Source organism: Hevea brasiliensis, chromosome 14 (genome assembly GCF_030052815.1).
Source record: "Hevea brasiliensis isolate MT/VB/25A 57/8 chromosome 14, ASM3005281v1, whole genome shotgun sequence".
NCBI classification, from domain to species: domain Eukaryota; kingdom Viridiplantae; phylum Streptophyta; class Magnoliopsida; order Malpighiales; family Euphorbiaceae; genus Hevea; species Hevea brasiliensis.
Window position 1 is genome coordinate 17,060,597 of NC_079506.1, and position 14,346 is coordinate 17,074,942.

General features: G+C 30.9%; 1 protein-coding gene and 1 pseudogene across 1 annotated transcript; one reads left to right on the top strand and one right to left on the bottom strand.

The window, feature by feature from the left end:
• Positions 1-698: 698 nt before the first annotated feature.
• Positions 699-5,034, top strand: LOC110673424 (beta-ureidopropionase-like; annotated as a pseudogene).
• Positions 5,035-5,152: 118 nt separating this feature from the next.
• LOC110634514 (uncharacterized) lies at positions 5,153-14,024 on the bottom strand. The gene is made up of 7 exons (XM_058134337.1): positions 13,768-14,024; positions 12,466-13,690; positions 12,184-12,372; positions 11,704-11,954; positions 6,107-7,313; positions 5,795-5,980; positions 5,153-5,510 (listed from the first exon to the last, which is right to left on the bottom strand). The coding sequence occupies exons 2-7, from the start codon at positions 13,645-13,647 to the stop codon at positions 5,265-5,267; spliced, it is 3,261 nt and encodes a 1,086-aa protein (XP_057990320.1). The 5' UTR covers positions 13,648-13,690; positions 13,768-14,024; the 3' UTR covers positions 5,153-5,264.
• Positions 14,025-14,346: the final 322 nt, after the last annotated feature.

Genomic DNA, 14,346 nt, shown 5'->3' on the forward strand with positions numbered 1-14,346 from the left:
TCATCATAGTCGATTTGCACCTCTTTCTCTCTCTATGGAAAACTTGGCCACTAACCACAGGAGGGGTGATCTTGATGGCCAATGCTTAGATAGAATACTACTCAAGCTTAGATAGAACCCAAGTTTAGCTATTTAAATAGAACATGCAAAGCTTCGCTCAACTAGAAGAACTTAGCAAATTAATAGGTGTTAGACAGAGCTTCTCTAAGCTCGCTCAATCTCATATAGCTAATTATCAGATGGATTGCTCACAAATTAGAATTGGCATTGTTAGTATCTCTAGGAGGTATTTAATCACATAAGAAATCTAGTGATTAAATGTAAGCACAGGCAATCAATTACAATAAATAGAGCTCCACTCCTTGCTAAAGCATTAGAATACAAGGAGAAGCGCGTGTAAATTTTCATGAGTCCTCCTTTATCTATCTAAAGGTGAAGAAGGAGAAACTCACTCTTTGTAAGGAGAAGAAAAATATTTTGTTTTATGTGAGAATACATAAATAATAATATTTAGCTTAAGAATAATAATAAAATATTAATTTTATTTATATAAATATGATTTTGAAATTAAGGATAATTTTTAAAATAAAAAAATAATTGAATTAAACCAAAACCAGTTGCACATGCAGCTGCGTTACACTCCAACTACTACAAAAAATTCTTTCTTTAAACAACCATAGCACCTGCTTACATGAATCCTCCAAATCCAATCAGTTCGTCTCCCCTGCTTTTAATCTATAATATTCAACTCGGAAGAGAATACAACAATCATTTTCCTCTCTCCTACTCATACATTCATGTTTTTTCTACGTCTACCATTGTGATAAGCTCAGATTCTCATCTTTGTTATCAGAGAAGGCCAAGAACCTGAAAATGGAGAGAAGTGAAGGAGAAAATCAACATGTGGAAGAGAATTCGAACTCTAAAGACGGTTCGATTTGTGGGTATGATTCCCTTCATCATCTCCTCAGTGCCAACCTCAAGCCTCACGTTTTCAAGGTAACCCCATCTTCTTTCCTTGAACTGCAAATTTTGATGAGTTGCAAGTAAAAGTTGCTGATTAAAACGAATTCATATAAATCTCCAAGTTCTCATTTCGAAATCAATTTAAAGCAATAGATTATTAAGGATATTAAATAAAGAATTTCTGGAATTTTTTTATGATGCGATTGATATTCTTTTCAGGAAGTCAGCCGGTTGCTTCTTGGGCTGAATTGTGGAAGGGCACTTGAACTTGTAGCTCTTCCAGAGTCTGCCAAAGCTCTCTCTTCAGAACATGATTTTGACCTCCAGCTATTGGGTGTTACCATCTATTTGCTATAGTAGTTCAACATTCAAATAATTTCTGATAATATTATGCTTTACATTTTATTTGCAAGTGAAACATATGATGTTATTGGTGTTTAGACTGATCACGTGCCATAAATTTGAGGTCACTTATGGAAATCCCAATTTATCTTTTCTGGAGACTCTTGAGAACTAGTGAAAAAACAACCATGGTAATTTTGAATCGTGACAGAACTCTGGTTTGCTGTGCTTTTGCTGAAAACTAATGGATGAGACGTATTCAGGGATGCCTAAACACCTAGAAGGTGATTGACAGCTGGGGATCCTTTGTTTCTGTTAGAAAAAATAAAAACCATGGGTCTTACCTCATGGGCATGCATAAACCCAAGATCCATGGCTTGAATCAATAGTACTAGTATGATCAAATATACATATACATACCAACCATGCCAATATTTTCACAGCTTAGACGTTACCTCAATTGCAATGCTACCCCAAGAATAAATTTGAGAGGAGAGAATTGCACCAAAAGCACCGCAATAGTTGAGCACTTCTTGCTCACAATTTACTGCTGGAAAGCACACCATTAGAATTCTGCCTTTGTATTGCCCATGTAATGTACTCAAATGGCTATGTATTGGACGTGAAATGCACAGCATAATGCCCTCTTTAATGCATCTCTCTACTACCCTGAAAAATGCACACAGAATGGCCAAAAATACTCTTCTTAAAAAATTCTCTTTGGCCAGCACTTATGCTAACCTTTTCTGCCCCCAAGTCATCCACATAATGGCCATCACTTGGCCTTTTGTTCTGTGCTCATGCAGCCACCAAAACATGGCCATGATAAACATGCACAATGGAGTTACTGTCCCTTGTAGTTGTAGGCAGCCAGCAGCAATGAGAAAGTAACTTCCCTAAACCAACAGCTTATAAGGCCTTCTTATTGAGGCCTACAAATGAAGCAAAATGGGCCTGGGCCTGGGTCTTGGCCTATCATGGGTGGACCTGAGCACTTCATTCTTCAGTTTCAAAAAATGGAAAAGTGTTAAAATGGGATAAAAATCAAAATGCATGAGCTTCACTTTTTGAGAAATGTTGAAGGCATGTACCTTTGTCACAAGATTCTGAAATGGACCTTCAGCTAATATGTGCTTTGCATTTCTCACCATAGTCTATTTAATGGCATTGAAATCTTTAAGTGTGCATTCCCAGAGAGAAAGTTTTGAAACTTTTAGTGCGAAATCCTTGTGACATGAGGCTTTGGTTTTTGTTTTGGCTGTCCCACTAATATATCATAATAATTTTTATATATTTTAGTGCTTAGCTATATGTAAGCAGGCATATTTCATTTTCCATGATAGGCTTCTTAAATAATCAATGCTATGCTATTGATTGTTCTAAGGTATTAATCTTTGTATCATTCAGGCTTTTTGCTTTGGTGCCAACAAAGAGTTATTAAGACAACCTTGAGTAGTTCGGGTGGGTCTTATTCAGAACTCCATAGCTCTTCCATCAACTGCCTCCTTTTTGGACCGAATGAGGGCTATTTTCCAGAAATTGAAGCCAATTATTGATGCTGCAGGTTCTTCAAGAGTGAACATATTATGTTTGAAAATAGTTGAGTTGTAACATTGAACTAATTCATTTATTGATTTTTCCACTTAGTCAAAGGGTCTGGAATGATTTCTTACATAATATTACTGCAGGAAGCATGGATGGTGCCATTTGCATTCTGTGCTAGGGAGAAGAGGTGGTGTGAATTTGCAGAGCCTGTGGATGGGGAATCAACACAATTTCTTCAGGAATATGCAAGAAAATAGAACATGGTTATCATAAGTCCAATTCTTGAGAGAGATTTAAATCATGGACAGACCCACTGGAATACTGCTATTATAATTGGGAATCAAGGGAACATAATTGGCAAGCATCGAAAGGTAAATACAAGTTTACTTTGTCTCTACTAGATATTTTTCAAGACTAGTTTTGTTGAGCACACTATCTAAATTGCATTTGGCAGAACCATATACCTAGAGTTGGTGACTTCAATGAAAGCACATATTACGTCGAAGGAAATAGTGGACATCCTGTGTTTGAGATAGCTTACTGAAAGATTGCTGTGAATATATGCTATGGGAGGCACCATCCATTGCATTGGTTAGCATTTGGCTTGAATGGTGCTGAGATTGTTTTTAATCCTTCTGCCACCGTTGGTGAACTCAATGAACGAATGTGGCCCATTGAGGTTGGTGAATTCAGTGAACCAATGTGGCCCATTGAGGTTAAGTTCTGCTCATCTGCTTCATTTCATGCTTAACGTCTGTTTGGTGATTTTTTGCAATTTCCATTAGCTTGCTTGATGGACCATACTTCCAATTCACTTAGTCCCATACTAGGTAACAAGAAAAGTCAGCATCATCAAGTCTTTTTATAGGGATAAAAATTCACTGCAATATGGTTCAGCTTTGAGGATTCTCAGTTCATGCAATAAATGCCATGATTTATTTAATGCTGTATTATGTTCATATATCTTAATATTTAGGTGATATTCTAATAGATATTATGCAGTTAACAATTTGTCATGCTAAATTAGTTATACTAAAAAGGATAAATTGCTTTCGACAATATCAATTGACATGGTTTTACAGGCTTGTAATGCTGCAATAGCCAACAGTTACTTCTTGGGTCTATCAATCGTGTTGGGACTGGGAATTTCCCCAATCCATTCACTTCGGGTGATGGGTAGGGGTGAGCAGATTTCGGTTAAAACTGAATCAAATCGAATCAATTCGGTTCAGTTTTAAAATTCATTCGGTTCGGTTTTATATTATAAAAATTTCAGTTATTTCGGTTCGGTTCGGTTTTGAAGAGAAAAAAATCGATTAAACTGAATTGAACCGAATAGTAATTTTATATATTCAAATTGAACCGAATCGATTTTTGAATTGATTTATTTTTATGAGGAATTTATGAATTATATTTAATTATATATATATATATAAATTGTTTAATTTCATTGATTAATGGTTATTAGGTTCAAACCAAAGTCAAAATTAGACCAAATAACTTGAAAATTAAGTCTAAATTAAAAAATAATCAAAAATCAAAACTGATTGGTTTGAATCGAACCGAACAGAAATAGAGCGGTTCAGTTCGATTCTATTTTTCATCTATTTCAGTTCGATTCGGTTTCTAAAATATGTAATTCTATTTTTATAATTTAATTCAATTTAGTTCAGTTCGATTTGAACCAAATGCCCACCCCTAGTGATGGGAAGCCACAACATACAGATTTTGGGCATTTCTATGGATCTAGTCAATTTTCAGCACCAAATGCTTCTTGTAGACCCTCTCTCTCTCGTTACAAGGATGGACTACTGATCTCAGAGATGGACCTAAACCTGTGTAGACAGTTGAAAGACAAATGGGGATTTCGAATGACAGCTTATTACAAGTTATATGCTGATATGCTTGCTCATTATTTGAAGCCAGGCTTTGAGCCGTAAGTCATCTCTGACCCATTGTTACACAAAAAGTCCTCCCAAGTCCCAGGTACTATGCAAACTTGTAATAGAATCTCAACTCATCAGCCAAAATAAGTTCAGTGTGTATTCATACTTGTAATTATTCGAACATTATCTAGCTTTCATTGGATTAAGATAGGGATTAACGATGATGAAAGATGAACATTTTGAGAATGATGAGGAGAAAGAACCAGCAAAACATATCCTGGGGCCTCTTCTTTTAGCTTCTTTGCTATTGAGCACCTCAAACTAAATTTTAAAGAGAAAATGAAGAGACCGCTATACTCATAAAGGAACAAAAACATTTCAATATGAAGAGCCTTAATTAATTTGTGGTTGAAATATGAAAGCATTTAAAAAAAAAATACAAAGGGCCAATTCACTTTATATTGTCAAATATCATAGCAGAATCTTCCTTAAGATTGTAACATCACATAAGCCAATTCAATCTGCTCACGGATTCCAATCCAAGAGACCACTTTTAATCTTTTCCCAGATCTCTTGATTGAAAATATAATTTCTCTCTTCACGACTATGAATTTGATTGAAGTTTGCATTTTTTGCATGATGGTACCATCTACTACCGGTAAAAATTTGCTTGATTTTTACATCCTCTATGCATTGGTTCCAACAAGAAACAGGATGAGTCTTGTAACAACAATCATTCTCTCCTTCATAAATTGACTTCTGGTATGAGAACTGAAACATGTGATAAACAATATAATAGTAAGCAAACCTACAAACAGAATTCCCAAAATTCATTTTTTCCATTTTGTTTTTCCTGATATGTATGTTATTTGAAGTTCATATGCATTTATATCAACAAAAAAGAAAACAAAATAATATGCAATGGCAGTGACTACTTATCTTGCAATTCAACATTCTAAGCTCCCTGGAATCACTTCCCAGCAAAGTAGATTTGCAAGCAACAATTTCAATATCATTCTTAAATGGAATTCCAATAAAAATAATATAAATTATACCTTAAAAGAGGATTTTATGTGGGTGTTTATGTATAGTCTTTCTAGATGAGGAGAAATCCATAGCATAGCATCCACAAGTTCAGCAATTGGACATTTGCCTTGATAAGAAATTGAAAGGTTCAATTCTTTCACTTTATGCAATGGTGGTGTTAGAAGTTGTCTCAGTTGGGTAGGGATAATGTAACTCTGCAAAGATAAATCAGACGAACTTATAAATCAAATTGGAATCCACATATTAATCCCAAGAGTATTTATAGATCTAGAGTTATGTAAACAAAGATTCAAATAATAGAAGTTATCAACTAAACATACCTCGGCAGTTTCACTTTTCAAAGTCATCATCCTGAAACATTGATTGAACTTGCCGAGTAATTCAATCAATCTAATATACCAAGAAATTTCCATATTATCTGGTTCAAAATGCAATTCAACCTCGGGTAAGATCAAGTCGTTTGAAGAAAATGAAATGATATTACCACGGTATGAAAAGATGTGTAGATTAGGAGTATGAATCTGAATTCTAACCGTGTTTGCACATGACTTTATGTGCAGTGTAAGAAGACTGGAACTAGAAATCTTGATACTCTCCAACATATGACATTCAAGCAAGCACAAGCATTCCAGATGAGGAAATTTATTCAGTTGCTCGTACAACCATTTATCAGTTATGGGAGCCCTATGTATTGCTAAGCTCTTCAAATTTTTCAAGCAGGCCACCTTTAATACCGAAGGCCAAGATGAACCTTGTACAGTCAATGAATGAAGATTTGGTGCTTGAATCTCAAGTCGCTCAAGGTGATCAATATTGCTCACATAGAATTTGACAAGATTGATAAGATCAAATATCTGTATAGTCTTGATACCAAAGCAGTTAGTGAAGCTCATATCTTCAATGAGAGGAGACCCAGCAACTAGTTTGCTTATTACATTATCATCTGCAAAAACATATCTAAGAGACAACTTTTTCAAGAAAGGTAATGTTACATTATCGGTAGAGGGCAGATGCAACTTGCAATGACTCAAGTCTAAAACCTGTATTGAAATTGCATTGAGAATAGCTTGAGGCATGCAGTACATGGACTTTTCATCAACGTTAGTTCCACCAACTCTAATTTTCAGGTGTTTGACCTTACTCTCCAGGGCATAGCCAATCCATCTGTACATAGCGGAAACAATTTCTGGATTTGTGAAAAGATAAGGCATAACAAGTTTAAACTTGATCAAACTAATCATCTGCTTGCGTCTGCTTAACAAAATCTGTTCAAGAAAATTATGTGACACCTGAATGTTCCTATGCCTAATCCTAAATTCTGGATAGTAGTAACGATCTCGATTTCCAGCCATGAGCGCAGGAAAATCAATTTTTAAAATTGGAACAGTTTTCCATGCTTGAAACCATGTCTTTGACAATGCACTTGTTCGAGCAATTTCTTTAATGGGGAGAAAGGACAAGATGTGATGCAATATAGGCTCTGGCAATTCAGATATATAATCTACTGCTTCTATGCTCTTCTCCATACTTTGTTATAAGCAAATCCTTCTGATTTTTTAGTAGACCTTCCTGTTCAAGAACAGCTTATATATTAGAAGATGAAAAAAAAATTATGAACTTTAATAGTTCAGACTACGTTTCCATATTCCATAATTATATAAAAGGAGGAAAATTTTCACAGGTCGTGCTGTATGAATACTTAAACAGTGATTAATTTATATTATTACTAGTCTGATATATAACAATGCATGCATTGGCTGTATATTACTGCTTTGATTTCTCTTATGTTTTCTACTAAGATTTGGATGTTTAATTGCTACATCCAAATAGGCTAATCACACACCTGACAGGGATATTGTGCCTTTCATACCTATTGTATCTAAAATCTCTCAGACTAAATGAATCTCTCTAATTATCGCCTGAACCAACCCCTTGAAGTTCTATGAAAATTTATTCTAGCAAACAGCAATAAAAAATACCTGATCGCAACCTTTGCGAAATTCACCTTTGATATCAACTTCTTGAATAACGGAATTAATGGACGACTTAACGAAATACTGACAGAAGTATGAATAAAGAAGCGAAGTTGTATTATTTATAATTATAATATTAAAATTAATTATAGAGTTTACACAGAATTGAAATTCCTAATCCAGAATTAAAATTCTTAATCCACTTGTATATGAATTCTACTCAGCGAAGTTTTTTATTATAATTAAAAATAAAGTTTTATAAAAAATTAACTAAAATCAATTATTCATTTTTTTTTAAAAAATCGTTATTTCATTTCTTTTAAAAATATAGTTCAATTTTTATAAAAAATAATTAAAAAAATAAAAAATTCACTTCTTTTATCCGATTGGCACTCTCAAAGTATTTTTAATTATGATTCTTTATTTGTAACTAAATCGGTAATCCTACTGTACAGTATATTGGATAAAAGAATAAAATTTAAAATCAATTTTATATATTTACTTTCTAATATATTTTTAATAATATTATATAATTTTAATATAATTAATTATATATTTATATATAATTAAATTTATATAATTATACATAATATATTACATTTATAATAATGGATATATACTTATTTTTCTAATTTTATATAAGTCCTTATCGAACTCATAGACTTATGTTATCTTTTTCCCGAAAGGACTTATTGCCGATTAAACAATAATTTTTTTTAATATTCTAAATAGAATTTCTTAAATATTTTTTAACACTAATGAAATTTTTAGTGTGAGTAAAGAAAGTAATTAATATTTTATTCATTTATTTGATATGATTTGATATAATTTTTGAATTAATTATTGATAAAATATGAGAATTCTATTAAAATCGTAAAATAAGTTCAAATCGGTATGATGTGATCGATTTTTCAATTTTGATTCTTATCAATATAGTTTTTTAATTTGGTTTAAAAAAAAATCAAAAGCATGCACATTCAAATCTTCAATGTTAAGGAAATAAAAATAACAAAAAATATTAATAATCGTAATAATATAGATATCTAATTAATTAATTAATATATAATGTAGCTCTACTGTAGAATTTTTAGAAAATCATGATTATGTAATAATCAAAATAATATAAATATATAGGAAAATAAATTAATTAGATTTTGATTTAATTGTCATTAATTTTTTTCGTTAATATTAATTTTTTTTATCAAAATTAAATAAAATTCCCTTTAAATTGTACTCTTTAATTAGTTTTTAAAATTAATATTCATCTTTAATTGATTAATTAAATTATTTATTTTATTAGTATTATAATGGGATTATAATTAAATTATTAAAGATATTTGACCTAAATAAAGTTTTATTTAGATTAAAAATTAGTTGGTAATATAATTCTAATTTAACCACTGACTTTCGAATTTATTGTTAGATTTAACATTATTTACAATATTTTACTATAAAAGATATAAAATAGAATTTAATTTTATAATTTCTTTTAACATGTTATTTATATTCATTATATGTAATTTTTATGCATAATTTTTATTATTTTTTATATATAATATAATATTATATTTTTAATAACAATTAAATTTGATTATTTATTGTCACAATATCAAATTATTATAATTATATTTTAATTTTTCATAATTACAAATATTTTTTAATTTTTTTAACATTTAATTTGAATCACAATAAAAAAAAAACCAATTAAATGAAAGTTAAATATAGATACGACTAAAAATTTTAAATTTATATAAATTTTAAATTTAATTTAAATAATAAAAAAATAATATAATTATAAATAATATAATAAAATTAAAAATATTTTTGGTAATCTAAATATTCCCTTTTCCACTTTTATATGTATTATATAAGATTAGCTATGAATTCTTCAATATCAAATTTTATATATATATATAAACATTTTTTAATAAAAAAATCTTAATCTCAAATTTGAATTTGATTAATTAAAATGGAAAGGTTTATATTAACGGCCGCATGGAGATTAAGAATTCAACTCATTAATTAACAAACACAAATCAGAATATGAATTATAATTTACACTTTGTTTGGCTAGAGAATTTCCAACGTAATAGAATTATATCTACAAAATCAACTTGGATTACGTTTTGAATTAAATTAATAAATAAATTTAAATTAAAATAGAAGTATAAAATATATGTATTTTTTAAATTAAATATATGTATGAATAATAATTCATTATAATTCTTCTTCAAACAGGAATGTAGATAGGAAGTCTAACCTTGGGCAATTTCCGAAATTTTAATATTTTTAATAATTAATAGAATTTAAATTAAAGTTAAAATTTTAATTTAGAATAATTAATATAACAATTTTTATAAATAATTTAAGTTTATAAGTATCTTTAAATATAAGTAAAGATTAAAAATTTTAAAAATAATTTAAATAATAAAATTTATAAAATAAATTGATTTTAATAGTCAATTAAATTTTATTCTTTATTGTCACATTAATAAATTATCATGTGTATTTTAGGCAAGCTTATTGTCCCCTCTACCCAGATGTATATATTATATAGATATATAGATTAATTGGTATAAATCCTTCTTTATGCCATTTAGTTCCAATATATTAATATTATGAAATTATATTTATATTGACCCTTTAAATTAAGTAGTTACTAAGATTTGTTCAACTGAAAGCTCAAATCTGATGCCTATATCAAGTGAATGAAATGTTTTCGGCTATTGGATCAAACCCAAGTGATCAATTAAATGTACAATTTAATTTTATAAATATGTTATTATATAACAAAAAAATGTTTGCTTAGCTATATGTAAGCAAGCATAATTTCGTTTCCCATGATAGGATTGTTAAACAATCAATGCTATGCTATTGATTGTTCTCAAGTATTAATCTTTTCATCATTCAGGCTTTTTGATTTGTTGCTGTCAAAGAGGGCTATTTTCCAGAACTGAAGCCAATGATTGATGCTGCAGGTTCTTCAGGAGTGAACATATTATGTTTGCAAGTAAGTTGAGATGCAAAACTGAACTAATTCATTTATTGATTTTTCCACTTAGTCCAGTGGTCTGGATTGATATAATATTATTTCTGGAAGCATGGATGATGCCATTTGCATTCTGTACTTAGGGAGAAGAGGTGGTGTGAATTTGCAGAGCCTGTGGATGGGGAGTCAACACAAATTCTTCAACAATATGCAAGAAAATACAACATGTTTATTATCATAAGTCCAATTCTTGAGAGAGATGTAAATCGTGGAGAGACCCTCTAGAACACTGCTATTATAATTGGGAATTATGGGAACATAATTGGCAAGCATCAGAAGGTAATTGCAAGTTTACTTGTGATATATAGCATCTCAAATCATCAGTCAAAATAAGTTCAGTGTGTGTTCATGTTCGTAAATATTTGAACATTATTTAGCTGTCATTGGACTAAGACAGGGAATAATGGCGATAAAAGATGAACATTTTGAGAGTGATGAGGAGAAAGAACCAGGAAAATACATCCTGGGGACTCTTCTTTTGGCTGCTTTGCTATTGAGTTTATAGACTTAAATTTGATCACATTAAGCACATCAGCAATCAGTTTTCTATTCCTCAATCCATTTCAAAGCTCAACCACTCCATTTCAATTAGATAAAATTGTATTATATAAAAAGATTAATTAGATTAAGGCTGATTAGCTTTGGTTTTCAATCACATTTATATTACACAATGTAGGAATAATAATAATGTAAATACCATTATATCAAACAAAATTTTAAAGAGAAAATGAGGAGACTGCTGCACTGTCAAAGGAACAAAAACATTTCTATGTGAAGAACCTTAATTAATTTGTGATTGAAACATGAAAACATTAAAAAGAAAGAAAGAAAGCCAGAGCAGAGTCCTCCTTAAGATTGAAACATATAACATAAGGCAATCAGAAAAGACCACTTTCAATCTACGTAAGGATCCCAATCTAAGAGTCCACTTGAAATCTTTTCCCATATGTTCTGATTGAAAATATAAGTTCTTTCTTCACGATTACGAATTCGATTGATGTTTATTTTTTGTGTGCAATAGTACCATCTACTTCCAGGAAAAATTTGCTTGACCTTTACATCCTCCATGCAATGGTTCCAGCAAGAAACAGGAAAAGACTTGCAACAATCACTTTTTCCTTCATAGGTTGGCTGCTGGTATGAGAACTGAAACATGTGATAAATATTAATGGTAAGCGAAGCTACAAACAAAATCCCAAAAGTTCATTAATCTTTTCCATTTTATTATTTACAGCTCCCTGGAATCAAAATAATATGTAATGGCAGTGACTACATTCTCAGCTCCCTGGAATCACTTCCCAGCAAAGAAGATTTGCAAACAACTATTTTATTATCATTCTTAAATGGAACTCTTATAAAGAATTATATATCATACCTTAAAAGAGGATTTTACATGGTAGCTATTTAAGTAGAGTCTTTCTAGATGGGGAGAAATCCATAGCATAGCATCTACAAGTTCAGCAATTGGACATTCGCGTGCACTATTAATTGAAAGCTTTAGTTCTTTCACTTTATGCAATGGTGGCGGTAGGAGTTGTCTCAGTTGGCTAGGGATAATGTAACTCTGTAAAGATAAATCACACAAACTTAAATATTATCAGATATCAAGTGGAATCCACATATTAATCAAATAACAAGAGTTATCAAGTAGACATACCAGACCCGTTTGACTTGCCAGAGTCACCATTTTGAAATATTGATTGAACTTGTTAAGTAATTCAATCAATCTAATATACCAGGAAATTTCCATGTTATTGGATTCAATATACAAATGAATCTCTGGTACGATCAAATCATTTGAAGAAAATGAAATTATATCACCACGATACGAGAAGATGTGTAGATTAGGAGTATGAATCTGAACTCTAGCCACCTTCTCACATGACTTTATATACAATTTATGGAGACTGGAGCTAGAAATCTTGATATTCTCCAAAATATCACATTCATGCAAGCTCAAGCTTTCCAGGTGAGGAAATTTATTCAATTGCTCGTGCAACCATTTATCACTTATGGGAGCCCTATAGATTGCTAAGCTCTTCAAATTTTTCAAACAGGCCACCTTTAATACAGAAGCCCAAGTTGAACCACGTAGAGTCAATGAATGAAGATTTGGTGCTTCAATCTCAAGTCGCTCAAGACGAGCAATAATGCTCACATGGAATTGGACAAGATTGATAAGATTAAATATCTGTAGAGTCTTGATACCAAAGCAGCTAATGAAGCTCATATCTTCAATTAGAGGAGACCCAGCAATTAGTTTGCTTATTGCATTATCATCTGCAAAAACATATGCAAGAGACAACCTTTTCAAGAAAGGCAATGTTACGTTACCGATAGAGGGCAAACGCAACTTGCAGTAGCTCAAGTCCAACTCCTGTACTGAAATTGCATTAAGAAGAGCTTGAGGCACGCAGTACACATGCCTTTCACCAAGTATAGTTGGACAAAATCTAATTTTCAGGTGTTTGACATTACACTCCAGGGCATAGCCAATGCACCTGTCCATAAAGGAAGCAGTTTCTGGGTCTATGGAAAGATTATAAGGCATAACAAGCTTAAAATTGATCAAACTAATCATCTGCTTGCGTCGGTTTAAAAAAATCTGTTCAAAAATATTATATATCTCCTGCATGTTGCTCCAACGATCTAAGTTTTCAAGAATGATTGCACCAATATCAAATTTTAAAATTGGAATAGTCTTCCATGCTTGTAGCCATGTCTTTGACAAGACACTGGTTCGTGCAATTTCTTTAATATAGAGAAAGGAAAAGATGTGATGTAATATAGGCTCTGGCAAATTAGATATATAATCTACTGCTTCTATGCTCTCCTCCATTCTTGTTATTAGCAGATCCTTCTGATTTTACTGGTAGAACTTCCTGTTCAAGAACAGCTTATATATTAGAAGATAAAAAGAACAAACAACTGCTAGCAATAAAGAAATATGTATAAATACCTGATCGCAAGCTCTTCAAAACTGATCTTTGATATCAAATCCTCGAATAACAAAATTAATGGAGAACTTAAAGAAATATTGCTCCAAGTTGATCTTGAAAAGATTTGATATCATCAACGAGACAGACTCTTAAAATTGCATGAAGAAACACACTGTTATTATAAAAATAATGACTTGCAGCTAAGTCCTTGTAGGACTAAGAGATCTGTCTTTGTCCTACTATTCCCAGGAGTCTTTCCCAAAAGGATTTGCACACCACATATGTTCACGTTGGAGTTGTAAATCCTTGTCAAATAAGGATTTAATTTGTTGCTGAATAAACAATAATTTTTTTTTTTCTATTCTGAATAGAATTCCTTAAATTTATTTTTAATATTAATTAAATTTTAGTGCTGATGAAGGAAATAGTTAATGTTTTATTTAGATTATAAATTTTAATTATTTTATTAATTTAAAATTAAATTCTCTAATTTAATTATTTAAATAATAAATAAATAAGTAAATAATTCATTGAATTTTATGAAAATAAGTGACTGTGATATTTACCAAACCTAAAATTTTGCTTTTTAGTTAATTCTT